The 27,762-nt window shown below is 26.0% G+C and overlaps 5 protein-coding genes across 15 annotated transcripts; 3 read left to right on the forward strand and 2 right to left on the reverse strand.

Moving 5' to 3' along the window:
- The first annotated feature begins 150 nt into the window (after positions 1–150).
- Positions 151–4,321, forward strand: eIF3c (eukaryotic translation initiation factor 3 subunit C). The gene is made up of 12 exons (XM_012487069.3): positions 151–257; positions 610–716; positions 802–934; positions 1,009–1,293; positions 1,410–1,507; positions 1,572–1,699; positions 1,792–2,202; positions 2,293–2,502; positions 2,595–2,748; positions 2,808–3,023; positions 3,090–3,906; positions 3,987–4,321. Exons 2-12 carry the CDS (start codon positions 624–626, stop codon positions 4,118–4,120), a joined length of 2,679 nt encoding a protein of 892 aa, XP_012342523.1. The 5' UTR covers positions 151–257; positions 610–623; the 3' UTR covers positions 4,121–4,321.
- On the reverse strand, positions 4,114–6,947 carry Vps33B (vacuolar protein sorting 33B). 3 transcript variants are annotated; one of them, XM_086906011.1, is made up of 7 exons: positions 6,294–6,656; positions 5,987–6,210; positions 5,835–5,915; positions 5,409–5,729; positions 5,099–5,329; positions 4,691–5,016; positions 4,114–4,602 (listed from the first exon to the last, which is right to left on the reverse strand). In XM_086906011.1, exons 1-7 carry the CDS (start codon positions 6,449–6,451, stop codon positions 4,339–4,341), a joined length of 1,605 nt encoding a protein of 534 aa, XP_086762137.1. In that variant the 5' UTR covers positions 6,452–6,656; the 3' UTR covers positions 4,114–4,338. The 3 variants fall into 3 exon arrangements, with proteins under 3 accessions (XP_086762137.1, XP_086762138.1, XP_003694115.1); XM_086906012.1 differs by lacking the exon at positions 6,294–6,656 and adding an exon at positions 6,865–6,947 and having other exon boundaries at positions 5,409–5,915; XM_003694067.4 differs by having other exon boundaries at positions 5,409–5,915; positions 6,294–6,939.
- LOC100865027 (uncharacterized) lies at positions 6,800–11,197 on the forward strand. 3 transcript variants are annotated; one of them, XM_031916790.2, is made up of 11 exons: positions 6,800–6,961; positions 7,346–7,464; positions 7,566–7,811; positions 7,886–8,007; positions 8,074–8,170; positions 8,246–9,456; positions 9,541–9,750; positions 9,820–9,929; positions 9,992–10,206; positions 10,272–10,528; positions 10,590–11,197. In XM_031916790.2, exons 1-11 carry the CDS (start codon positions 6,800–6,802, stop codon positions 10,673–10,675), a joined length of 2,835 nt encoding a protein of 944 aa, XP_031772650.1. In that variant the 3' UTR covers positions 10,676–11,197. The 3 variants fall into 3 exon arrangements, with proteins under 3 accessions (XP_031772650.1, XP_003694109.1, XP_012342522.1); XM_003694061.4 differs by having other exon boundaries at positions 8,074–9,456; XM_012487068.3 differs by having other exon boundaries at positions 7,886–8,001; positions 8,074–9,456.
- A 232-nt stretch (positions 11,198–11,429) lies between these two features.
- LOC100865621 (sorting nexin-7) lies at positions 11,430–13,761 on the reverse strand. Its single transcript, XM_003694066.3, has 7 exons — positions 13,519–13,761; positions 13,185–13,349; positions 13,001–13,111; positions 12,678–12,842; positions 12,394–12,589; positions 12,046–12,320; positions 11,430–11,967 (listed from the first exon to the last, which is right to left on the reverse strand). The coding sequence occupies exons 1-7, from the start codon at positions 13,681–13,683 to the stop codon at positions 11,608–11,610; spliced, it is 1,437 nt and encodes a 478-aa protein (XP_003694114.1). The 5' UTR covers positions 13,684–13,761; the 3' UTR covers positions 11,430–11,607.
- Rfx (regulatory transcription factor Rfx) lies at positions 13,629–27,467 on the forward strand. 7 transcript variants are annotated; one of them, XM_012487077.3, is made up of 18 exons: positions 15,380–15,643; positions 17,880–18,190; positions 18,415–18,607; positions 18,899–18,943; positions 19,279–19,384; positions 19,574–19,673; positions 19,798–19,953; positions 20,169–20,300; positions 20,802–20,983; positions 21,067–21,537; positions 21,612–21,733; positions 21,800–21,897; positions 21,956–22,111; positions 22,269–22,471; positions 22,546–22,699; positions 22,780–22,831; positions 22,909–23,145; positions 26,999–27,467. In XM_012487077.3, the coding sequence occupies exons 1-17, from the start codon at positions 15,634–15,636 to the stop codon at positions 22,950–22,952; spliced, it is 2,535 nt and encodes an 844-aa protein (XP_012342531.1). In that variant the 5' UTR covers positions 15,380–15,633; the 3' UTR covers positions 22,953–23,145; positions 26,999–27,467. The 7 variants fall into 7 exon arrangements, with proteins under 7 accessions (XP_012342526.1, XP_012342527.1, XP_012342531.1 ...); XM_012487072.3 differs by lacking the exons at positions 15,380–15,643; positions 18,899–18,943 and adding an exon at positions 13,629–14,217; XM_012487073.3 differs by lacking the exons at positions 15,380–15,643; positions 18,899–18,943 and adding an exon at positions 13,657–14,217 and having other exon boundaries at positions 18,427–18,607.
- The last annotated feature ends 295 nt before the right edge of the window (positions 27,468–27,762 follow it).

The following is a 27,762-nucleotide window of genomic DNA, read 5'->3' on the forward strand; positions in this document are numbered from 1 at the left end:
TTAGATAAAATAATTATTTTTCAAGAAAATAAATTATATATAATTATATATAAATAATTTTAATTTCATATCATTTATATTAATTTGAATAAAAAACATCTAAAAATATTTAAAATTTATATTTATCGTTCTTTTTTTGGAACACCTCTTATTCCATATATTATATTTTATAGCGTATCAGCCTTTACTATCATTTTCATTATAACCTCTAGTAATTTTATACCTTGAAAGGAAAAGTACGACTAATTGTGTAATTTGTAAGTTTAAATAAATAAATAAGTAAAATTAAAGAATTTTTAAATAATTCTTGTCAATAAAAATATGTTTGATAATAGTGAACATGAATCAAAATTGTGCACCATGTGTTTAAGAATCACCACATATACAGAAAAGCTTTTGCAATTACATATATAATTTATATTATAACATTATTTTATAAATTGTAAAATTTTATAAATGAATATATGCAAATATTTTTTATTATTTATATAAAATAAAAAAAAATTTATATAAAAATAATAAAAAATAATATTATTTATTAATAATAAAACATTTTTTTATTAAATTTAAAATATTATATATTCATTAAATTTATTTTTTCTGATGCAGTATTATTTTAAAATATGAGTCGTTTTTTCGCAACTGGATCAGATTCTGAATCTGATAGTGCTTCTGAGGAAGAACAGGTTCAAAGGGCTCCAACTACAGCTTTTACGGTAAATTTAAATGTTATTATTTTTATTTTTATTTCTTTTTATATTTTTTTTAAAGTTGCATTAATATAAAATAAAACTGTTTTAGTTCAGTGATGAAGAGGAAGAAACTAAAAGAGTTGTACGATCAACCAAAGAAAAAAGATATGAAGAGATTGCAAATCTTATCAAACTCATAAGAAATTACAAAAAGATCAAAGATATGAGTAGCATGTTGTCCAGTAAATATTTGTTTAATATTGAATAAAATAAAATAATATTCAATTAATTTGAATCATTTATATTGATATTTTAGGTTTTGAAGATTTAATGCGTGCTTATCAGAAAGCATTGCCTGTAATAGCAAAGGAAGAAGGTGGTCAAACTCCACGTTTTTACATTAGATGTTTAGTAGAAATGGAAGATTTTATCAATGAAGTATGGGAAGATCGTGAAGGTCGTAAAAATATGTCAAAAAATAATTCAAAATCATTGACCTCATTACGCCAAAAACTTCGTAAATATAATAAAGACTTTGAGGAAGATATAGCAAAATTCAGAGAAAATCCAGATCAAGATGATGATGAGGAGGAGGAGAAACGTGAATATAATATATATACTAATAATATATAATATAATTTACAAATACTTATATTTGATTAATATTTTTCTAAATAATATAATTGTTTAATTACATTCGTTTGATTAAAATTTTAGCTGAAGAAGTTGTAGAATTTGAGGATGAAGAAGATAGTACAGTTGCTTTTAAAAAAGCAGGATCAGAAGCAAGTGAACCAGATACTTCCAAATTTAAGGTTTATATATAATATAATTTTGATATTTTTTCTATTTTAATTAAATAAAATTATGATTTTACAGAAAAATGTAGCTGATGGAGAAGAAGGTAGTGAAAGTGAATCTGATTGGGGTAGTTCTTCGGATAGTGAAAGTACAAGTAGTGAAGATGAAGGCCAATATCAAAATATACGTGAACGATTTATCAAAAAGTATATATATATATATAATTAAATTAAAGCAATAAATAATTAATAAATATATATATATAATATTATATTAATATGATCATGTTTTTAAATAGAGTGACAGATAAAGAAGAAGAAGAAGATAAGGCAAAACGAAAAGAACAGCGAAAGGAACGGAAAGAAAAAGAACGAAAAAAGAAAAAAGATGAAGATGATGAAGAAGGTGAATGGGAAACTGTTAAAGGCGGTGTAGCTATTCCATCTGAAAAACCGAAAATGTTTGCAAAGGATGCAGAAATTAATGTGGCTGCTGTTTTAAAAAAACTTTCTGAAATTATCGCGGCTCGCGGTAAAAAACGTACCGATCGTAGGGAACAAATTGAGCTGTTACATGAATTGCAATCCATAGCGGACACTCATAATCTTGGACCAGCAGTAGCAGTTAAAATTAAGTTCTCTATCGTATCTTCTATTTTCGATTACAATCCAAAAGTATCTGATGCAATGAAACCTGAATATTGGTCAAAGTTGGTACTATATTTCAGATTTCTAGAAAATATATAAAAAAGAAATTATCCTTATTTATATAGACTAATAAATTAATTATTTTTATATAGAATACTAGAACGTATTACGGAAATGCTTGATATGCTGTTGAATACAAAAGATATGGTAATAGCTGAAATAGTATCTGAAGATGCAGAAGAATATGAAACACCACCATATAAAATACATGGATGTGTATTAACATTAGTGGAACGTTTGGATGAAGAATTTACTAAATTATTAAAGGAATGTGATCCACACAGTAATGAATATGTAGAGAGGTACATATGTTTAAGTAAATTTAATAGAGAAATATATATCTAATATAAATTGAAAATATAGACAAAAATATTATTTATGATTTCTTTTTTAGGTTAAAAGATGAAAAACAAGTATCCACAATAATAGATAAAGTTCAGGAATACTTAGAAAGACAAGGAACAGTTTCTGAACTTTGTCGCGTATATTTACGTAAAATTGAACATCTTTATTATAAATTCGATCCAAACGTTCTTAAACAAAAAGAAGTAAATATATAATAATTTAAATTTTAAGGATAAAATTTTAAAAATATAAAAATTTTCAGGGAGAACTTGGTCTGGATGTTATAACATCTGTACAAGTTATGGAAAAGCTTTGTAAATATGTTTATGCACATGATGGAACAGATAGACTTAGAACTCGTGCAATTCTTTCCCATGTCTATCATCATGCTCTTCATGATAACTGGTTTCAAGCACGTGATCTTATTTTAATGTCTCATTTACAGGAAACTATTCAGCATTCTGATCCAGCTACGCAAGTTCGTATTTTTTATAATAAAATTGAATTTTATTTTATTTTTATTTATTATTTTTTCCAATTATAGATTTTATACAATAGAACTATTGCTCATTTGGGCTTATGTGCTTTCCGTCATGCGAATATTAAAGATGCCCATAATTGTTTAGTTGATTTAATGGTAACTGGTAAAGTGAAGGAACTTTTGGCACAAGGTCTTCTTCCTCAAAGACAACATGAACGCAGTAAAGAACAAGAAAAGATCGAAAAACAAAGGCAAATGCCATTCCATATGCACATTAATTTAGAACTGCTTGAATGTGTTTATCTAGTTTCTGCAATGCTCATTGAAATTCCATACATGGCTGCACATGAATTTGATGCAAGGAGAAGAATGATTTCCAAAACATTCTATCAACAATTAAGATCTAGTGAACGTCAATCATTAGTTGGACCACCAGAATCTATGAGAGAACATGTTGTCGCGGCAGCAAAAGCAATGCGCAATGGAAATTGGTTGGCTTGTAATAATTTTATTATTAATGAAAAAATGAATGCTAAAGTTTGGGATCTCTTTTATCAAGCGGACAAAGTTCGTGATATGCTCACAAGATTGAACAAAGAAGAGGCTTTGAGAACATATTTATTCACGTATTCTCATGTTTATGATTCAATCTCGATGCCGAAATTAGCAGAAATGTTTCAATTGAAGCGACCTGTTGTTCATTCCATAATAAGTAAAATGATCATTAATGAAGAACTTATGGCATCTTTGGATGATCCGACTGAAACTGTTGTAATGCATCGTAGTGAACCAAGTCGTTTACAATCATTAGCATTACAGCTTACTGATAAAGTAAACAATTTCGTAGATTCTAACGAACGAATTTTTGAAATGAAACAAGGTAGGCTATACAAATTTCTAATAGTTTTAAGAAATTATAAAATTATAGAATACTAATGATGTAAACACTTTAAATGGTAGGAAATTTCTTTTCAAGAGGAAATCAAGGGAACTTTCGTGACAGACAAAATTATAATCGACAAGGACAAGATTGGGGTCGTCAGAGACGTGATCGTGATCGAGATCGTAATCGAGAAGAAAATCGAAATTATTAAATCATTGATTATTTATGTGGGTGTTTAAGTGAATTATCATTGTATCATGTATACACTCATTTAAATAATGTTAAAAATAACAGTATATAAATAATTATACATTAATGTATATTCATACTTCCATATTTGCTACTATTTACATATAAGAAGATTCAATTTATCGTACAAAAATAAACAATAATAGTTATTACAGAATTTTAATTATCATCTTGAAGTGTTCATATTTCTTGTATTTTTTCAAATACTTTATTACCTGTTATTATATTATCCGATGTCAATACAAGTCGAATTCCAGTAGATCTTTCTATAAACCTACAAGCAGTTATTTCGGCATAAGTAATACCTCCAATAATACATATCACTACTATTTTTGGTAATAATGAACCACGTTGACCATTTATGGTGCAGTTAGATAAATTTGTTAATTCTTCGAGATTTTTGGAATCTCTTTCTTGATTTATCACAGTATTTAATATTTGAGCCTATAGAAATGTAAATTTTATTTTTACATTACATTTAATATTAAACATTATAATAATATAGATTAAATTAATAAATAATATTACTAACGATTAATGGTATATAAACATTATTAAATACATAACTTGGACATGAACGACCTTTTTGTTCTGTTTGTTTGAAATAACTGGGTAATAATTTTAATTTTTGTGCATTGTTATTCCATTCACTGCTCCAATTTGGCAATTTATGTAAAATATTTTCTGATCTGCATTTTAATAAACCTATATTTTGTAATTTATAAAATAAAGGTATATGCTTATAACCATGAGCATGAAGATGAAGTTTTTGTATACAGTGCAACTCATTTTGTGTAATTCCATCACTTGCAATTGACAATAAGCATAATAAACGTAAAGTTCTTAATGGATGATCATCTGAAAAATTAATTATTATAAAAATAATGTCATTGTTTAATAAAAGAAATTATATATTTTATATATATATATATATATATACTTATATATCTTTCAATGTGATTCAAACATTCTTTCCTGTCTTTGCACTCAAGTATATATTTCTCTATCTTTTGTAAGGTTTGGAAGTCAGAACTTAATGTATCTGCTATCAGTTGACAAGCAGAAATGTGAAAAGCAAGTTGACGCGTTAGATCTCTAGTTTTCTGTAATTTTGTCGCTATATATCGTTCCATTTCAGATAATTTCATCGTTTGTATGGCATTTTGTTCCACTAATATAAACCAATTAAAATATTACTAATTATTAAGATAAAAATATTTAAAAAAATATATACAAATGTACAAATATACATTTTAATGACTTAGCCTTTCCATGTAAAATTGGAAAAACTTCGCTGCATGGAGTATCTCTTACTTCTCCATAAATTTGATCTTTATCAGGATCTAATTTGGTTTGAGACTTGCCCAAAATACCAGTACCAACATTTATTTCTGCTACTTCATATAATAATCCTGCATAAGTTACAGGTGTTAAAAGAGGTGTAATTAAATCATAATTTCTGTCCATTATAATCAAAGCTCCTATTTCGTTTTCTATATTAGAAGAGCCTAAGCATTGTCTCATAGATTCCATAATTTTAAGCATCTGTTGACTGTATTTTCCAATGGAAACTGTTAATTTAGGTGAACCAAGTATAAGTTGTAATGACCATAAGCTACGTCCTAATGCTGGTAATAATGTAGTATCTTTGTGATAGTAAAGATCAATAAACATACAGTTTTCTAAAGATAAGATATTCCCATCTAATCTTATGAATTCCCAAGATAATGTTTGTAATGTAACTAGTCCAGATAATCCTAAACAAATATTCTTATTATAATAAAACTTTAAGAAGTATCAATATTTAATTATATAATAAAATAATCACCCTCTTCTTCAATTATTGAATTAAGAATAGTAGGTACAAATGGAGTAACTAAAATGTGATGATATGGTTGTATATGAGATGTAATATTTAGAGGAATCTCTGATTGTATTTGATCTAATACTCTCTTGCAAGCAATCAAATCATTTGAAATCAAAAATATATGTTGTGTATTTGAAAGCTTTAATCCTTGCTCCATTTTATAAATTTTTTCAACACCATAACGTCTACATAAAAAATAATGTCATTCAATGTTTTTTTGAAAAATAATTTGCTTAAAGTATATGCAAAAAAAAAAAAAAATAATTACTTGAGCACAGAAACGCCTACAAAACTGTCCAAAATTTTCATAAGTTTTTGTTCTATTACTAGGTCTTTGCTTCCAGGGATCGCATCCAAGATTTCAACGAGTTTTCGTTGACTTATTTGTTGTAATACATTTAATCTATCATCCAATGTGATGTCCATATTTTTTTAAATATGCGACAAATTTCAATAATTTGATAATATGCAGTACCAAAGTTGTTTATCTTTTATGATTTATAAAGATGCCATATATTTTTATTCAATGGTAAAAAGACAATGGAAAATTAAAATCCATATATGAAATTTTTTGTTCATCTATTAAAATTTTTTGAATCACAATTTCTTAAGTCAAATTTTTTGATAAATTAATCTTTACGTTGTTAAATACTTTTTTTAAAAAAAACGTAAAAACAATTCGACTAGTGCATCCATGTGGCAAAGTTTCGTAAAGCGAAGTGAATTATACTTTCCATGCTATTCATGCATATATTTCAGTAGGGTTATTTAAAAATGGCGGATGCATCGTCTTCCGATACTACCTCAGATTGTTGTAATGAATGGTTCTCTGATATTACCTCTGAAAAATCAGAATATGTTATAGTGGGCCAAAAACCATGTCTATCTCATCGTCGCAGTAAAAGACATTTCTTACAAAAGCTATTTTTAAGAGAGGTAAGGTTGCTTAACCTTTAACATATATGTATATTAATGAAATTGACAAGGGTCCAAATAATTATTACAAAACTTAAATAATTTAAAACAAAAAAATTGTAATAAAATTGAAGAAAAGATTTTAATTAATCTTCAGTATTGTAGATTCATTGTCAAATGAAATATTATGTTTAATACTAAATGGTTACAAGAAAAAATATTCTTTTGTTCTTGACCATAATTTTTTATCTTCTTTACTTTTTTTCTATTATAATTATTAATTATTGAATTAATTAATAACTATATGATATATACAAAAAACAAAAAATAAAAGATAGAAGTAAAATAACTAAAAATTGAAAAAAAAGCAATGAAAACATTGTAAAAAGAAATTAATTTTTATAGATCAGAGGTTGTTTATCAGCACATAATTATGCCTCAGAAGAAAGACTGTTTGCTACTGTACCTTCATGGAGACATTTACCACTATTACATGTAATTCCAAAATCAGCACTAGAAGCAGGGTATGTTATTTATATGTAATTATACATCATTAGAAAATATAATAAAATGAAAAAATATTCTTTCATTGTCAATCTTATAATAAAAATTATTATTATTAAAGACATATTGTAATGGGATTGACACAATGTGGTCAGTTTTTACTTACATACACATATACTATGGATGTGAGTGGCACTACTTCTTTATACAAATACTTGTTACATTGGTGGGCTTTTACTCCAAATCACGTTGCACGTAAAGTTGCAGAGGTTACGCTTTTTGGTAATTACACTATCTATAGAGAACTCAGTATTGTAATATCTCAATGGCCAATGGAAAGAAATAAACTAGTAATACATGGTCTTTGGTAAAATTTCATTCAATTATCTTATGTTTAAATTTTTTATATTTACAAAGAAATTAATGAGTATAAATTTTCAGTACAAATTGGCTACACCTTCAACCAACAGATAGAGCATATTTAACAATAACTACAGTACCATCTCTTGAAAATTGTAAAGACTGTTTAAAAGTAGCAGCATCTTATGAAGAAGAAGGTGAAGGTAATATTAATATATAATACTGTAAATTACTGTAAATTAAAAAATATTTTTTATAAACTATTACAGAACTAGCAGCAAACTGGGATGGTTGTGTACGGTGTAACTGTCTTCAACATGGGCTCACTGTCCATACCACCTACGAAGTAATTTCTCCATATCCTAGGTTCCGTGCTACTGTCTGTTTGAATTATTGGAATCATGTGGTAGTTAACACAGGCAACTTTTTACATGTGCTCAGGGTGGACTTGGACATTCCAAAATCAAAAAACCAGAAGTCTAACGATAAGCAGGATACTGTAATTTCTGATACGATGCCGTTAGACATGAGCGATGTCGAGGAATTGGATTACACTAAAACTGTGGAACGTTACGAGATTTCCGACGAGAAAATAAGCACATCTGAATGTGCTGCAGTTGATCAATCGCCGCGATGCGAATCAAATATAGAACATGACTTTTTAGAAGAATCAATTAAATTAGATAAGTTAGGCCGTGATTCGTTAAATACCTCAAGCAGCAATCAAAGCGACTGTGTCTGTGATATAAATAAGTCTGCTGATGCCGTAGGTGTTAAGTCGTGCGGGTGCTCTGACAGCAGCGAGTGTAAATGTCGAAATGGTAGTCCAATCTCACGAATCGAACAACAAGCGATCTCGGTCAGAGATAAAATCTTACAGGATTTCTGCGAGGATATGTCTCAGGAGCTCAATATCGGTAGTGATTTAATTACACTAGTAAAACATCCTTCGTGTTCCCCACGATCTACACCGCAAAGACTTCCTTCTGATCTCAAAACTATGATATGGTCTTCACCAATTCTTACGCCGCCCTCAGATATCTTGAAAACTCGGAATTCAGAATCTAGTCATAAAAGCACACGTAGTCAACGATCTAGTTCCCCTCAACCTGGTGCTTCAAAGGACAATAATATCGTTTCCGTTAACTCTCCTCTTCATTCGGTTTCTATGAGTCCATCTTCTTCATGTTCTTCGCGACTAATGTCACCTCCCATATCGCGATCCTTTCGTTATCCAAGTCCACGCAAAAGATCTAACTTACATTCTCCTCCTCCAATTGTGAATTCGGCACAGTCTAGAACAAGGGCTACACACAAACTCATTCTTGAAGCTGAAAAAGCATATGAATTCACGGATGAAGCACAAGAAACTTGTGAGAAGCTTAGTTCATTTCGAAAACGAAGACTTGCTGATAAAAAATATGAATTTTGTGATGAAACTGAGGATGCCGAAAACATAGTTCCTTTCAAACATATACGGGATCAATTCAAACACCGTGGCTGTTCTATTTATCAAATATCATCTTCTCCTACAATGTCATCAGTATTGCCTAATGGTAGAAAACATTGGGTGGATTCTGATCAAAGTGAAACGGATGATATCAATGTTAATCAGGAAAATAATATATCAAATGAATTAATTATAGATTCAGGTAAAATAATTTTATGTAATAAGTTTATATTAAAAGAAAACTTCATTTCTAAATAAAATCGATAATATTATTTTAATTTATCAGCTGAAAAAAATGTGCTACGTCCATTAAATCAGAATCAATTATCTAATGGAGGCATAAATAGAGATCGTTCTAATAAACATTCTATAAATTCCTCTCCATTAGTTCCAAAAATAAATTTACAATTTCCTAGCATAAAATGCACAACGCATTTCAAAAGAAGCTATATAGAACTTGATGATGAAATGATATCAGTTATTACGGATGTTGAAGGTAAATTATTTTTATTATATCAATAATTGAAATAAAAAAAACAAACATAAATATATATATATTTTACAGATGAGGAAACAGGAGGATATGTAAGTTATCAATGTGTACTTCCTATGCACGTCCATGGATCTGGTTATGTCCAAATGCAAATGATCAGCAATAGCAAAGCAGAAAAATTGGTATTGCATTTAAAATTTAAATAGTTTTATTCATCAATAGATCAAATTTATTATGTTTTCAGATAGTACCATGCGTTTCAATAAATCAATTAAGTTTCGATATTGAAACGTTTTCTCATCATATTGCTGACTGGATTTGTATGAGATTTAAAAAGAGATATTGGCATTGCAGTGATTATGATATAGAAATAATAGATGTGTGCGCGTTAAGTGGTGATATTATTTGTCTATTGATTATGAAGATACAAGCTAGTGAAATTAGTAATCAAACTCAATGGTTCGTACTAGTTTATGTTCAGGAATTTTTGTTGCACTTCAAATACTTATTTTGGTGAAATACAGCTCTCAAGAGAGAAAACAGTACGAAGTGGGATGCAAATTTACATGGAACATCGATACAAGCCAATACAGAATAACTGATATATTACCATTAGAAGAAGTAAAACCTGAATCATGGAAGCCAAATTGTATGAATGTTCCAAATTTTCGAAGTCCATTATGGAACCCGACCAGACGTTTAGCACCAAAATTAAGAGAAAAGATACAACAACCATACGCGCACACAGTTCGATTTTTACATAACGAAATGACTTTAACAGGTGAATGTTTAAATTAAACAAAGCATTATTTTGAAAAAAAAATATATAATATATTTTTTAGGCGAATCCATAACTAGACTTCATGATTTGGATAATTTGGTGGAATTTTACATAACACCAATGCCAAACTATTCTTCAATTGAATAGATAATTATCGACTAAATGATAAATTGCAAACAATATTTATTGTTATAAATCTTTCATTATCGGTAAGACAGCGTGTACAATGTAATGAATGTATTGGAAACATACCCCATAGATTTATGATAACTATTTCAAAAAATCATTTCCAAACGTGAATAACAGATATAGCAAATGTGACACGTTGTATAGATTCTTACTGTGCTTTTTTAACGAGACTATCTAAATAAGTTTATTATTAAGTGCCGCTATAATGAATTGTCCAAAACTTAACGACGTATTAAGGGTAATGATACAACGAATGTTATAAGCGATTGTTTGTAAATTGTATTCTAGTGCTATATATTGACTATCTATATATTATAGATAAACTTTGGTAATTACCAGATATAGGTAATTAAGAACTGATTGTCAATGAATGTATTATGGTTTCAAATTAAGAAAAAGAACAAATAGTGATAAATTATTTAATATTTGGTCCCAAAATTAATTAATGAAAGAAAAATATATCTTACTATAGATACTTCATAATTGATTTTTTATGTTGAAATTTATCCTATTATATCCATAGAATTAAATAAATTCATTTACGTTTTCGCGTTAATTTTATGCAACCACGTTATATTATAAAGCTATTTCATCATAACATCTTTTATATCTAAAAAATTGAAATATATACGAATTTGCAACATGTGCAATTATTTATTGCACTATAATTTATGTAAGTATTAATCACATATTCTACAAAAAACATTTAAGATTTAAAAGATAAAGTTATTAATTTATTGTGAAGCGATAACGAAACTGAAAAGATCAGTTTCTTAAATGCAATAAAATATGTTATTGCACAAATAGTGACTATTAATTATAAATTTTTTTTTTATAAATGCATAAGATAATTATTATATTTATATCTAAAAAATGAAAGATTGTATCATTCAAACGGGAATTTTAATAGGTGGTCCTATGCTAACTTCAGATCCTATGCCATCTAGCTTTAAACCAGTAAGAATTTCTTCCCATGCATTCATACACTGTTGATAATGTCGAATTTGTCGATCTGCCATTGAAATTAACATATTTTTTAAATCCATTTGCTTTTCTACATTCCACCTTTGTAAATCACTTCGGAGATTTTCGTTCGCACACTCCATACGATCTTGTAATAATTCAGCTTGTTTTGCTAGTCGTGGAATGGTCTGACCGAGTCTTTCTAATTTTTCATCACGAGATTCTGCTTTCCAAAGTGATCCACCCCAATTTTGTGTTGAAGTATTACCACTCGTAGAATCCATTAACTATTTAAATAATGAATATTATAAAATATTACAGCTTATTAATACTATCTAAATTTAAAAAGAAAATTTAAAACGCACCTGATCCTTTTCTAATCTCTTTTTTGCCAATTCTTCAACAGTTATTTCATATTCAATTTGCATTGAATCACGTCGGGATAAAGCACTTTTAACTGCATCTACATAAGAAATATATTCTCGTTCTTCATTTGGAGTGCTTTCTAAAAGTTTTTGATGAGCCATTGCATTGCATTCTATTGCTTTAGCAATTGCCATTAGAAAAGAAGCTAATTCTGGCTCAGAAGTTGCCCATAAAGTAAAAATTGGATGTAATTGGTGTAATTCTAACAAATAATCTAGACATATATATATAATATTTAATAGAATTTATACTAAAAAAATAATAATGATACTTATGATTTATAATACCTTGCCTTTCCTTATGTATACGATTATTTATCTTATCTATAGTTATTAATTTTTCATTAAGAGCTATACAATAATCTCGAATTTGCTCAAATTCAAAATGGCATTGTTTCATAGTATATGTACTTGCTATATTTTGCAGAGAATCAGTCATTTTAATAAGAACATTTCCACGATTTTTGCGATGTACAAGAAACTCCTAAAAAAATATAAGTATAAATATATCCAAAAATATATTAAATTATATATTATATATTAAATAAAGAAATTATAAAAAATATTCTTACTGCAGGTTTAGTAGTCAAAAAGATGTATAAATTTTTGTCATAGCTAAGAATTGGATGATTTATAACTCTGTTAAGAAATATATGTAATAATTTCATGCGTGCTATAATAAATTCTTTGGAATAACGATCTAATTGAGCAAGTAATGTGTGTTTTCCAGGCATTGGCTGTAATAATAATAATAATATTAATAATAATAATAATAATGTGCAATGAATTTTTATAAGTTATATAATAATATAAAATAATATAATAAAATAAATTCATAAAAATTATTCTAAGAATAAACAAAAAAGTATAAGATTAATATAAAATAATGTCTCACTGGTATAATATGTGTAGGATATGAATTTACTAATTTTTGTCTTAACCAAATAAAATCATTATAACGTCTCCTAACAATATATTCTCCTTCCTCAAATTCTTGTCTTGTAGACTGAAACATTACAAAAATTTTATTATTATTGATGCATATATACTTATAAATAAATATTTAAAATGAAACTTACTTTTGTTGTTATACGAAAAGTAATATAAGTTTCAAGAGTTTCAAGATGTTTTTGAGGATTGTCTACTTTTACTTGTAAATCTCTAGAATCTTTAGAATCTATTTGAAAATCTGATATTTCTTGCTCTGGCAAAGTAGAAAAACTGTCAATGGAAGGAGAAGCTATCTAAAAATTAAATTATAAATTAAATGAAATAATGTTAAAATATTATATATATAATATATAAAAAATTAAAATAATTAATAAATAATGAAATTTTATGCGAAATTCGTGACTTTTATTTTTGCAATATATACATGTAATAATTGTCAAAAATTACAGGTTATATTCTTACCACGGAACCTTCGATGGAGGTACTACAATTTGAAAGAAAATCGACATCACGATTCTCCTGTTTAATAACACCGCCGACTGCTATTGTGCTTACTTCTAAAATTGCAGATTCTTCTGCATTTTTCTCAGTCAAATTTTCCACTTCAATTTCTGAAGAAGTCATCATCTTTAAATTATCAAGTATAAAGAACTGTACCAGCACTGCGTTACATGCGCAGCATTAGATAAAACATGAATATGATACGCACATTGATCATATTTCAAAAACTCTTAAAACTTTTAAATATAAATAATTTGCATAAATTAAACTAATCATTAGTTAAATTACAATTACAATTCGCGAGTATTATAATTTACCCGCCTTTTTTATTAAACTTTTTAAAAAGAGTTGTATATTGTTCTCTGCAATTGAAGAACTATAATTCGATCTTTGGTTGTTATAAAACGTAGTTGAAAAAAGTTTACGATATTCTGGAATAAAGAGCAAATAATTTGCACCCGTGGAAACCGTATCTCGGGATACAATCGAAAGTTTTTCCCGCGATTAAAACTTAGAAACTTTCGCGTGGACTTCGCGAAAGTATGGAGTGGCAAGAAGAGGATGAATACAGTTCCATTTTTTCCAAGAGATATTCCATTATGATGGCGGAAGAATCCTCATTACCAATTATTTATTACCGATCACAAAATTTGTTATCGAGTAAGTTTTATGTATTATTTAAATCGTTAACGCATATTATTAATTATTTAAAAATTTTCTAATTCTATAATTCTAATCATTGAGTATTATATATTTAATCAATTAAAAAAACATATACATTATTTATTTTTTATACAATAATATACAATAAATATTAATGATATTTATGAAATATTAAATTTCAAGATAATCAATAATTTACAATTTTTTTGATAATTTTAAACAACGCGCCGCATAAAAGCGCGGTATATTCATATGGGTCATTGATTCAAATAAATTACAGACATATTATTAAAGAATTAGAAAAAATCTAATATATTTCATATTTAGTTGGCTAAAAATCAACGATTAATTTAAATAATTCATCAAAACAAAGCAAATATTATAATGCAATTGGTCAGTATCATACTTATAATCTGTACATTATCATATTCGTTTGCGCATGCACACAACTACTATATATAATATATAATAAGCTTCTGTTCACGAATAACATTTATTATTTTTGAATAAGATATTTTCTAAGAAAAAAATTTACAATTAAATCTTATCTCAACAAATATTATAGATTTTAGTGATTTAATCTTATATTTATATGTTAATATGAAAAAAGGCACGCGTGACTTTATTCACAAACGTATCATTAATTTTATGAACCCGCTTCAAAATTAATCTATATGAATATATTTTAATAAATATAATTTGATTATTATTAATATTTCGCTATAAACAGATTTTAAAAATAACATTACATAATATTATAATTATTTATTAATTTGAAATATTGAATTTTACACATTTTTATAATGAATATTTATTATAAAAAATGTAATCTGTTAAAATGTTAATTTAATTCGTCATTATAAAATTCAATTAATTGAAACTTTAATAAAAAATTGAATTAATTAAAAAATAATATATTTTAAAGAATGAATATTATCTTATTTATTTGAAAATAAATTTATATATGTATTATATGTTGCCAATTATATATATATTAATCACTTTTGATCGAGTAATAAAAATTGACAAATTTAGAAAAATAAGAAAGAAACATTTTCAAAGATTATAATGATATAAGTGCTTTTGTTGTTCATTTTCTACCGTAATTATCGCACCCTAGTAAATAAAAATTAGGTACGGTACTGATTGTGACGCGGGCAGTGATGCCGTAGTCAAGGCGACCGCAGCAGCAGACAACCAACACTCCGACTAGCCGTCGACAACAAAATATACAGGTTCGTCGGAGTGTGCTGCTCCGCTTTTCCACTTCTACGGTGCCTTTACTGTCGCATGGTTTCCTGGGTGACAAGTTCGGCGGTTCCTTGAACGGCAAAAGCTCGGTTGAAATACGTAGGGAGACACGTTCGGTCGCGCAAGTGCGTCCGGGCGTCGTATTGAAAGTACACGCCATTCATGAAGACAGGTGAGTAAAAAAGAAATGTACGAACCGCGCTTTCTTATCATTCTAATTACAATTGTTCATGCGCGTGTTTTTGTGATTTTCCATACAAAATTTTAGTACTAAATACAATTCTGATATTCGATGTTCTAATATCGTCTCAGATTTATTATATTAATTTTATCATTCTTAATATATATTTGTGTAATGACAATTGATATAACTGATTATTGATAAATGCTATGTTAAACTATTCAAATAATTTCAAATATTATTATTTTAAAATTTTTTGTAATTAAATTTCTTGATATTTTTACATTATAAGCATTTATACATTAATATTTAATTTTCTTTTATGTGAAGATTTATTGAAGAATATTAACAAAAATAACTGAAATAAGATATCTATATTATATATTTATATATTTAGATATTTATACAAAAAGAGATTTTTATTAAATTAATGTTTGATTATATTATAATTTAACACATTTAATATTTTCAAAAATGTTGTACTTCTTAAAACAATATATATTTGAATATTTTTCTCTAAGATTAATTAATTTCTTTTATAGAAAATCATTGCAGATTTTTTGCTTTATTTTCCTTTTTTTTAATTTTTATCTTTTATGCAATCTATTTATATATTAGTAAATATAAATAAATAAATAATAAATATAAAATATAAAATATATATCTGTATAACATTTAATTAAAATAGGTTTATCAATTCTATGTATTTAATTCAATGTATTTTTTAAGATATAAAAAAAATTATAGCTGCAAAATATATAATTTTAGAGATTTATTTAATTATTTTTATTTTTTATATAATTTCTATAATGATTACAAGAAATTTTAAGTTTCAAATACAATAACTTTTTAATTTGTAAATATTTTTATAGATATATATTGTACATTGTGAATATATTATATTTTGAATTTGTAAAAAATGTGAAAGAATATGTATTTTTTTTATTTTTTTTATATAGAAAATATGTAATGTAATTAATACATAAAATATATAGTACTTTCAAGCATCAGTCATGCATAACAGAGACCAGATGCATATATATATATTCTGCTTTCTAATCATTTTTTTAGAATGATATAATATTGGGTATATATGGGTATATATGTCTAAATAATAAAATAATGGTCTAAAATACATTTGCAATATATTTATTTCTTAAATTAATTATTATTTATAAAATAAAATATTATATTGAATTTTATATTGAAATTATATTTACAAGCAAAAAACTAATTAAAATAATTTTTAATAAAACACAATTTTTTATAATAACACTTTTTATATTTTATTTTTTATATATAATATTTAATATAATTTTTTAATATTTTTTTAATATAATATTTTATTTTTTATAATGTACATTCTTTCCCGGATGTACAACTTAATTTAATAAAATTTATTGCTATTAAGTAAAACAGAAATTTAATAGTCTCTAATTGCACTTATGATATTTGAGTTTTCCTATTGATACTTTCTACCCTCTTGACAAAAATTATATATATATAGCCATGCGTATATTGCATTTTAGCCACCAACCCTTTCCCTTTCGTTTTTTTCCTTTAAAACATTGTTTAGTACCTGTCATCCTATAGGTACAGAATGTACCAATATATCTTGTTTCATTCGTATTGGAAGCTTTCTGAGGCTTCTCTTTGATCTGTAAATTATTGAATGCTGCACACTTGTGAAAAATTACGTAGACAATCTGTCTTTTATGTAGGTTAGGATGTTTGTTAATCTATTGCTACGACTAATAATCGATATCATCATTCAATCACATTCAACTTTTTTATTTATTAAATTTTTGATATACAATATGTATTCTTGAATTTACCATAATAAAAATGATTAATTGTATTATAGTATTATTTTTTCGATATTTAAATGATTGTTATATTTGTTACAATATAAAAAATAATCAATATATACTTGCACATTGTATTATATTATATTATATATTTATATAAAAAATGTATATAAAATTTGTTTTCAATTATAAATATTTATTTACATTTAAAAAATTATTAAAAAATAGTTTTAGAGATAACTTGAAATATATGGATAATTAATAAAAATATTGTTTTAAATTTATTGTTTTAAATTTTATTAATTTATCAATTAATTATATTTTTAATAATTATACTTTATAAATAGAATATAGCAATTTTTTTTATGTTGAATTTATTAAAATACATTATTGATATCTATATATATATCTGGTTATAGATACTTCCTTTCACAAACGGGGAGCTAATAGTGGTAGTGATACAGTGGGAATAGAAAGAGGTGAAGGAGTGATTGCCATGACTACGACAGGAGCTCAGTATGCCCTTGCAGCATCCACTAGAGCTAATAACAGTGGGGGTAACTCTACAACAGTGGGGGTAGAACCTAAGCCAAGCGTTGTTGTCGTGACTACTTCTAGCTCCAGTGGCAGTGGTAATGCAGCACAGAGTCAATCTACGAGGGGACAGCAACTTATCACTGTTGTTACTAGTTCTGATCCTTCTAGCCCAAACAATTTGCAACCTATACAGGTTTGTTAAATTACATAGTATTCATAAATTTTTTTTATAATAAGATTTCTTTTTAAAATATTTAATGATTATTTTATGTAAATAATTTTTATTAAAATATATTAATTTGAGATTGAAAATGATATAAGCAAATTGAGATGAAAAAATGATTTCTAAATATTTTTGCTATATACAGAAATTTATTGTTGATCATGAGAACATGCATACTATAAATAATAATTTAGTTATTGGTTCAGGATCCACTTGAAGCAGCTGCAGATTCTTCCAATGGCTCAACAGGTACTCCAGCACATGTTACAGCACAAGTAGTAGTGAATACTACCCATTCTGGTCAGCATACCCTCGTTGATTCTGATGCTGCATCTACGTCTGCTGGTACCATTGTCAGTGGATCTCCACATTTTATTACAGTAACAGGTACGTTTTAAGTCAAAAATAATTTCAACATATTTTCATTTCATTCAGCTATTAGTTTTGAAGTTGCCAATTATATTTTTACAAAATATTCAAATCTAAAAAATTGGTCTTAAAAATTAGTATTGATATGTGAAAATTAAAATAAATTGGGACACTCCTTATAAGTTGAGTATGTTAGGGGTGAGTATCAGGATCAGTTTGAAAAAAAATTATAGTGTTTGAGTAGAGATTTGGCCCTTTCCATGCTGCTGAAAAACATGCACCTCTGTTCTTCTACTCTGACTACACTAGGCACCAGTGACTCACCATCCTACGCATCCCTCACAACGGCAGTAGGTGAGGGCAGAATATAATCAGCATGCATTATTTTTAGTTATTAATATACTATTTATTTATAAAATAGCTACATATTATTTATTATTATGTGCTTATTAATCTTGCATGTTCTAATACTTCTTTATTTGTATGATAATAATAAAAAGCAAATATTAAATCTGGATATCAAATTTTATTTTAAAAATACAAGTGTATGTTTAGATATTTTATATTTTTTAGCAATTGGAAAGGTATAATTCTATAACTCTTAAGTATTGTGCATATTTTGAAAAACTTAATTTATATGAAACATGTTAACTATATAAAAAAATTGAAATACATTATATTTGTTTCAGTGTCTGGTGAACCAGAGGCTGTGGGGTCTGAGTCGGTTTCTCATCCTACTTATGTTCAATATGTTGAAGGGGATGGTTCCACATATATACCAACAAATGGCCAGATGTAACTACTATTTATTTGTAATCTTTCATAAGAAGATAAAACAATGTTTATATTCTCATTCTTATTCTTAACTTATTGTTTATATTATTTGAAAGAATATAAACATTGTTTCATCTTCTTTGGCAAATATGTAATATATCAATGTTACATTTCAGTTCTATTAAATTTTATATAATTTATGACTTATAGGACATATCCTGTATATGCTGTTGGAGAGGCAGGAGCAATGTACACTCCTGCTTCCAGTCAATATTATACACCAGCAACTACTCCAGTAACATATGCTCAAGTATAGTATAATTTATACAAAATCTTATGTTTCAATCAATAAATAAAACGATAAACTTATTATATATTTTGTAATATTATCATAAATTGTAATCATAATGATGAAAATATTTTATTATATCTAGGTTACTGGTCAAGGTTCAAATTCTACAACTGGTCAATTGTTATCTCAAGGTAATGGGACATATCTTATTCAACAAAGTGTTGTAGATGGAGATCCAACAGCACACGCGTTAATATCTGCAGCTACTGCACGTGCTAGTCCACAAACGGAAAATGCGGTAAAATAATAATGCATGTTTATAGTTTTTGTTGCTCTTAATTTTTTTATTATATTTGTGCAAATACTTAAAAACAATACAGATTCTGTAGATATTTTTTATATCTGCAATAGAAATATGGATCATTTTAGAAAATTATAGAATAAAAATTTATAATAAAATTATTTTTTAAAATTGGATTTAATAAGGTATTAGTATGTTGGGTTATTTGATAGGAAACTGTGGTTAGCGGGGGTGGAGGGGCATATTTGATCAGCGGTAATTCAGGAAGTACTGCTGTCACCGTGGAAGATGCTGCAACAGCAGCTGCAAATATGACACATGCCACTAGAGTTTCTCAAGCAACAGTAAGCTAATAAATATTAAATTATTTGCAAACTAAACACTAATTTATCATAATATATAAGACTGCTTTTTTTAAAAGTGCATTTTTATATAAGCTTTATTATAGCTCAAAATTTGGTTTCACAATAAAACAAGAAAAATATTTTTTAATATAAATGTTATCAGTGCTTATATACACTACTATTCATTGTTAAGAAATTTTTTAGAACAGCATTGATATTTTATTTTTTTATTTATCAGTATAAAATGCTGTTATAATCTTATTTATAAGATTAAAATTTTTTTTCAAATTTTTATCTGTCTATTTTTATGATTATCTATCATATTATTTTTGATTTATCAGAATTAATCAAATCGTCATTGCTTTTCGAGAGCTTTTCCTAAGCAAAACAATTTTATATGTAATTTTATGAAATTTTAGTTCTAATTTAATATTATATCTAATATTTGCAAATAATATAATTTTAATGTTAATAATTTTTATAATAATTTTTATCTATTAGGTTCATTGGTTGCTTGAAAATTATGAAACAGCAGATGGTGTCTCTCTTCCAAGATCCACTCTTTATAATCATTATTTACGTCACTGTTCTGAAAATAAATTAGATCCAGTAAATGCTGCAAGTTTTGGAAAACTAATACGTTCCGTTTTTTTGGGCTTAAGAACCAGACGCTTAGGCACAAGGTAAAAAATTTTACATTTTTAATCATTATTATTATCATTAAATTTCTATAAAAATTTCTAAAAATCTATAAAATCTTTTATAGAGGAAATTCAAAATATCATTATTATGGAATTCGCGTTAAACCCAGTTCTCCTTTGGTTATGCTAAATGAAGATGGAACACCTCGTCAACAGCAAAATACAAATTCACAAACGAAACGATTCAAATTTGTAAATCAAAAACAGGATACTACATATGAAAATAATCCACATTCAAATACAAACATTTCTTCGAATAATTCACCGCCACAATATCACCAATATCTTGGTGAGGCAAGTGGTGCCATTCCAGAATTTCCAGAAATAATAGTTGGGCACAGTTCATCTCTTCCAGAAGATTGTACGTTAGAAGATATTGATACGTTCCGTAGCATATACAGAGAACATTGCGAAGCTTTTTTAGATGCTGTTCTTAATTTTGAATTTGCTACTGTTGAAAGTCTTTGGAGAGAATTTTGGCGTAGTCAAGACAATAATAATGGTGATGAATGTGAAGAGGAAAAATATTTATCAAAGTAAGATTATTATATTGATTTTTAAAAATACAATTTATAATTAAAAATTTATTAATATTTTGTGTTTTTTTTAGGACTAAGCTATATCAGATGTGTAAATGTTCAGAAGTTCAAGATTTCATAAGAAAAGTTGATTATACATTTTATCAAAATTTGGTAGAAGTATTAATGCCTAATGTATTGCGACCCATACCAAGTGAGTTGATCATTTCATTGTCTATTAATTATGTCATTACAATACTAATTGTAATACAATTTTTAGGTTCATTAACACAATCTATTCGAAATTTTGCAAAAGGATTAGAATCATGGTTAACATCAGCAATGGCTGATTGTCCGGAAGAAATGACTCAAATAAAGGTATATATTTTATTTTATTTATACTTAAAAATATATTTTAATAAATATTTTATTTTAGTTGACTGCTGTATCTGCATTTGCTCAGACATTAAGGCGTTATACATCATTAAATCATCTTGCTCAAGCTGCACGTGCAGTGCTTCAGAATTCTAGTCAAATAAATCAAATGCTAGCTGATTTAAATCGTGTTGATTTTCATAATGTGCAAGAACAGGTACATATATTTATTAATTTAAAATAATGATTCTTTATGAAAAATTTATGCTTGTTCGTAGGCTTCTTGGATATATCAGTGCGATTATGCAATAATACAATGTCTCGAAGCAGAATTTAAAATAATGATTCTTTATGAAAAATTTGTTTGTTTATAGGCTTCTTGGGTATGTCAATGCGATTATGCAATGGTACAACGTCTCGAAGCAGATTTTAAAGTAACGCTACAACAACAAAATTCATTAGAAGATTGGGCAATTTGGTTGAAAAGTGTTGTAACGAAAGTTCTTAAACCATTTGAAGAAAAACCAACATTTGCAAAAGCTGCTCGACAATTTTTGCTCAAATGGTCCTTTTATAGGTAATTATTCCAAATATGAAGATTATGATTAATTGCTTATTATTTTGATCATCTTTTAATTTTTCATTTGATAGTTCCATGGTTATCCGTGATCTTACTTTAAGAAGTGCAGCTAGTTTTGGGTCTTTTCATTTAATTCGATTATTATATGATGAGTATATGTTTTATTTGATTGAACATCAAGTAGCAGTTGCCACAGGAACAACTCCAATTGCAGTAATGGGAGACGTGTGTATTTTTAACAAAAAATGAGAGATATGATATGTTTAATAATTGTTAAATTAATAATTAATGTTATTTTCTTTCAGAAAAGTCAAAATTGCTCTTTAATTAATGCATTTGGTGCCACTTCTAATGGAGGTAAGTTATATTTATTTTATATTAATGAAATTTTTTATATTTGTACAAAGTTTAGAATTTTAAAATTTTCCCTTTAGATACATCAAACGCGAATCAACCAAAACGTATGAAACTAAGCTAACTGCGTGCCTACGCCTTTTAGTTTTGAAAATAAGCCATTAGCACCTGAGAATGACATTAGCACAAGAGCATGCAGGCCTATTAATACACTAGTCCTATAAATTATAATTTTATATAAGATGAGATCTTATTGTATTATGACTTTGACAAAGAAGATTTTTGCATAACGAACGCCCAGGATGTATACAATCTAAGTAAGTTTGTGTGATATAACATGTAGAATATGTAATGCAATCATGAGTTGAAATCTACTTTAGGAAATTATTATTTTTTTATTCATTTTTATATCTATCGATTAGAATTATCTTTTTGATAAATAGAATCCAAAAATATTTTTAATTTTAAAGTTATAGTTATATATATAAATAAAGTTTTAACTTTAAAGAAAATGAAAATTAACTAGAATAGTATCAAAAGTTATATGTCTTCTAAAAAAATGTTATTATCATACATTTAATAAGAGTCATAAAATGATTATATAGATGAAATATATTGTTCGATCTTTTTTACATTGTTTGGTTTTTGCCATCCGATTTTTATTATTCAATTATATATGAATATTGGCCGATTATCAATTAATATAATACTCATTAGTATAATACTTTATTATTCTATTTTTTTTAATTATATATCTTTAGTGTCACTCATTATATACATAATCGACATGATAGTATAGAAAATTAGCATTATACTACGAGCATATTGATTGATAATTTTTCGATATTTTCATTTTTAATTGGATAATAAAAACTAAATAATGTGAAAATATTCTGTATAAATAACAAAAAATAAATTATCTATGTCAATTTGTTAATGGAATAAATAATGTAATTTTTAACTTTTCGCAATCATTCCAAGTGACATATTAATTGCTAATTAAATTTTTATTTTGGAATTAAGTTTTGTTTACATTGGATTTACAATTTCTATTGTAGTTTTATTTTTTTATGCCTAAGTTTCGATCAAGATTATGTTTAAATATTAATAATTTTTACTATCATGAATTTAAAATTGATATTTTTGGATTTTACTTATCAAAAACTAACGATAGATAAAAAAAAAAGTAAAAAATTAATGATTTCTTAAAATAAATTTCAACACAATTATGCATATAATGCAACTGTAAGGTATCGCTGGCACGATGTTAGTACATTAATGTATTATCTAGTCGAAACATCTTTGAAATGTATATGGGACCATGAATTTATCATGCCCTTATAGTATTCAATATCAAAAGCTTACTTGACTATTTTCTTCAATTATTTTATAAGTTTCTTTTCTTTCAAAATCTTCGTGAATTTAAAAAATTCAAATATAAAAAAAAATTATTATTATTTAAAAATTTATCAATTGTTTATTTGAATTGATTTGAATATCGTATCATTTAAAATATTTTTATTTTTTAGTATATTGCACAAAAATCAAGTCAGGTAAGCTTAAATAACAAACATTAGTTTGTGCAAAAGAAAAGTCGCAAAGACAGCATTTTTATGGGGAAAAATCATTTTCCTGTAATTCATATCGACGAATTCCATTTTGCACAAATAATTGAATAATATTTTACCAGATTCTCTCTATCGACGATATTGTCAAAAAAAAAAAAAAAAAAAAAATAATAATTATTCCTACTGGAGCAAACGCAAATTAGATCACTATAGTATAATCGATACAAGTTTTAAGAATTTCCAATATTCATATTTTTTAATGTAATTTATTAATTATACATTGAGCTACATAAAAGGGTTTTGTTGTGAGATCGCTGTGTGTGTTACACTATATATATTCTTTCAGTATTTTTAAACGAATAGTACAAAACAGCGACAAAAAAAATGGTAAAATGTAATAAATGGTATAATGTAATCGTTTTAATTTACTGATAGAATATACACTATGGTTCTTATATTAATGTATATATATGAATAGTGGGACAAAGAATTGCATAGTTGTTAAAATTTAATGAAAAAGACAAAAAATATGCAAATTGTAATAGTAAACACTATGAGTGTCTTCAAACATATTTCGCATTTATTACATAATTTTAATATATTTAAATGTAAAAGAAGTTTGTATCGATAAATGATTTGTATTTGTAGACACTCAAGTCATTTATTTATGTAGTAAAAAGTAACTAAATTTCAAATGTGTATTTGTAAATTTCACGTTACATTTTTTGTTACATATATATTATTTTAGGAAAGTATGTCAAAAATATGTCAAAATATGCAAACTGTTACAAAAAATTGAAGACATACATAATATATTTTTTATGTACGGTATTTATTAATACCATTTTTCATCATTTATGATATATAAATTTAATTATATATTACAGCTATTTTTTAAATATGAAAATCGGTTGAATTAATGAAGATACACTATTATTATTTAAGATACAATGCCAAGAGACTCAATTTTAATTTGATATGTTCATTTCTGTAAGCATTTTAATGTATTTCGAAAAAGTATAAATTGTTGCCTATTGCAGATTTATTAAAACTTTTGTAATCGTTATTATGTTTTGTTTCCAAAAAAATTTTTTATATTTCTAAATTTTTCATATTTTATATATTTTCATTTCGTGTTACATATATATTTACTTTGATACGAACGAATATACTTAGTATCATATCTTTCGAGACAAGTACAAAGTTTTAACTAAATTGATATGTATTGCTTATTATAATTAATAATGAATATTAGAAAATTCTACTAAATTATTTATGTAAGATAAAAAATTCATTTGTGATACTTGCAATCTACTAAACTTGAATTACAATACCATTTTAAGTTTACCATTTTTGGAAATGCTACACGCATGTAAATAAAATTAAGCCTGTATTTTTATGACAATGATTAATGAATATCTGGGATGAATATATCAAAATATTATTTCTTCCAAAATTGAGAATTACATGTAGTTCGTTTAGGTACAGGATTGATGCTGCAAATGTATTTTTTATTGCAAATCACTAATATGTAGATTTAAGTAGGCATTGTAAAATCACATCAATTTTATAAAAATTGAAAATTTTATGTTAGAATATATAAATTATCTGATTTTCCAAGAAAAATCTCAAGTCAGAACATATTTTGAAGTGTAAAAAATGAATAATTGCATAAATGTTTAAATCCATTATAAGATAATACTACTTTTCAATATTGGATTGAAAGAAAGAAACTCATATAACAAACTAAATGTTTGGCAAAACTTGGTGCCTTTTATTTCATACAAGAATGAAAACATTTTTTTACTGTACCTTGATTATATAAAGAATCGGGGTCAAATGACCAAAATGAATAAAATAGATATTTATGCTCTTCCCCTTTAGGGCTTCTTTTATAATATTTTACTTTTTAAAAAGGATTAGAAAGTTTTTTAAAATAATAAAATAGAAAAATGAATTAAATGAATGTGTGAAAAAAAATGTATACATTTTGTAAAAACAGCGAACAAAAAATGTTGCTTTTTAAATTTTTTCTTATATGATTCTTTTTGCATAAAATTTGTTTTAAAGTAAATTTACTTTGTTGAAGGTTATAATAATGGATACTATATATGATTAAATTTATTACATTGCGATATTCGCAAATAGTTTTTACGGAAATATATATATATATATTTATTTATTATATAAAAGTATTGCATACTAGTCAAACTTTATAGATTTAAGTCAAAAACAGGGATTGAATATCACACAGAAAATTAACCATTAATTGCGCATTATATTATTTGTGCAAAAGGAAAAGATAGAATATTTCTATAACTATAATGAGCTTATATATGTAAAAACTAATGATATCTGTATTAAGTGTAAGAATGGCTTTCTAAGAAATTTTTGTTTCTTTTCTTGTCAATAATTTATTCAATGATGGCAAGTATGATTGAATATAGAAATATATGTTAATTAAATTCATTTTTGAAATAACATATTTAAAAATCAAAATCAAACAAAGATGTCCTACTACATAAAAATAATACTATTTAATTCAATGTTTTATATGTGATTCTATATTCATCGATACTTGCTTGTACTTTGTACTTTTTAGGTACGATCGCTGTTTGTAAGTTTCACATAGTTATCAATCAGCTTCACAAAGTGCAAGCAATTATAGTCTTGTTACTGATGATGAAAGATCAAACTTAACACAGTTTCCTATGTTGCGAAAGAAGACGGCCTTAAATAATTCCAGTTGTAAGACAGAAAAAAAGATTTAGTATGTTGTTAAGAGATAAACACTGAGAACAAATGAAAAAAAAGAAAATTAAAAGATACTCCTGAAAAAGGAAAAGTAAAAATATCGTTTTCCTTATAACTTAAAGAAAATATTTTGATACCTCCAGATTTGCACAAGTCGAGTGTCATTCATTATTGCTTAAATAAGATTATTTTTACTGAATGCAGCTCAAAATGATAATAATTTGTATAAATTACATGAGATTTAAGAAGCTCTAAAAATTGTGTGAATGTGTGAATCACAAAAAAATGAATAATAAATATATGTTTAAAACTTGTAACATTATGTCTATTATCTAATTCACGAGTTTATGAATTGAAGAATATTTCAAATAAAATATTGAGAATTGACAATAATATCAAATATTTATATTCATAGGACATTTGGAAGATTGATTCTAAAGATTAAAAAAAATATATTTTTTAAAATATTTTTACTATTAATATAATAATTTAATATTTAGATTTATTTATAAATTATAAACAGTTTGAGTTTGCATTTGATAAAATGGTTGGAAATAGAGAGATTTTTGTTTCATTCTATCTTGCTTTATCTAAGGTAAACTTAAATTATTT

This window comes from Apis florea, unplaced genomic scaffold, assembly GCF_048593485.1.
Source record: "Apis florea isolate Af1SG1 unplaced genomic scaffold, ASM4859348v1 contig_2492_pilon, whole genome shotgun sequence".
Taxonomy (NCBI): domain Eukaryota; kingdom Metazoa; phylum Arthropoda; class Insecta; order Hymenoptera; family Apidae; genus Apis; species Apis florea.

Excerpts from the sequence above, each read along its gene's own strand:
- Vps33B (XM_003694067.4), bottom strand. The coding sequence starts at position 6,451 with ATGGACATCACATTGGATGATAGATTAAATGTATTACAACAAATAAGT. Across the intron at positions 5,916-5,986 it reads TTCAATAATTGAAGAAGAGG|GATTATCTGGACTAGTTACA; the intron begins GTGATTATTTTA and ends ATATTTGTTTAG. Across the intron at positions 5,330-5,408 it reads AAAGGCTAAGTCATTAAAAT|TGGAACAAAATGCCATACAA; the intron begins GTATATTTGTAC and ends GGTTTATATTAG.
- LOC100865621 (XM_003694066.3), bottom strand. The coding sequence starts at position 13,683 with ATGATGACTTCTTCAGAAATTGAAGTGGAAAATTTGACTGAGAAAAAT. Across the intron at positions 13,112-13,184 it reads CTTTTCGTATAACAACAAAA|TCTACAAGACAAGAATTTGA; the intron begins GTAAGTTTCATT and ends GTAATGTTTCAG. Across the intron at positions 12,590-12,677 it reads TTTTGACTACTAAACCTGCA|GAGTTTCTTGTACATCGCAA; the intron begins GTAAGAATATTT and ends ATATTTTTTTAG.
- eIF3c (XM_012487069.3), top strand. The coding sequence starts at position 624 with ATGAGTCGTTTTTTCGCAACTGGATCAGATTCTGAATCTGATAGTGCT. Across the intron at positions 1,294-1,409 it reads TGATGAGGAGGAGGAGAAAC|CTGAAGAAGTTGTAGAATTT; the intron begins GTGAATATAATA and ends TTAAAATTTTAG. Across the intron at positions 2,749-2,807 it reads ACGTTCTTAAACAAAAAGAA|GGAGAACTTGGTCTGGATGT; the intron begins GTAAATATATAA and ends AAAAATTTTCAG.
- LOC100865027 (XM_003694061.4), top strand. The coding sequence starts at position 6,800 with ATGGCGGATGCATCGTCTTCCGATACTACCTCAGATTGTTGTAATGAA. Across the intron at positions 6,962-7,345 it reads AAAAGCTATTTTTAAGAGAG|ATCAGAGGTTGTTTATCAGC; the intron begins GTAAGGTTGCTT and ends TAATTTTTATAG. Across the intron at positions 9,751-9,819 it reads AGTTATTACGGATGTTGAAG|ATGAGGAAACAGGAGGATAT; the intron begins GTAAATTATTTT and ends TATATTTTACAG.
- Rfx (XM_012487072.3), top strand. The coding sequence starts at position 14,100 with ATGGAGTGGCAAGAAGAGGATGAATACAGTTCCATTTTTTCCAAGAGA. Across the intron at positions 22,472-22,545 it reads CTCAAATGGTCCTTTTATAG|TTCCATGGTTATCCGTGATC; the intron begins GTAATTATTCCA and ends TTCATTTGATAG. Across the intron at positions 22,832-22,908 it reads TGGTGCCACTTCTAATGGAG|ATACATCAAACGCGAATCAA; the intron begins GTAAGTTATATT and ends TTTTCCCTTTAG.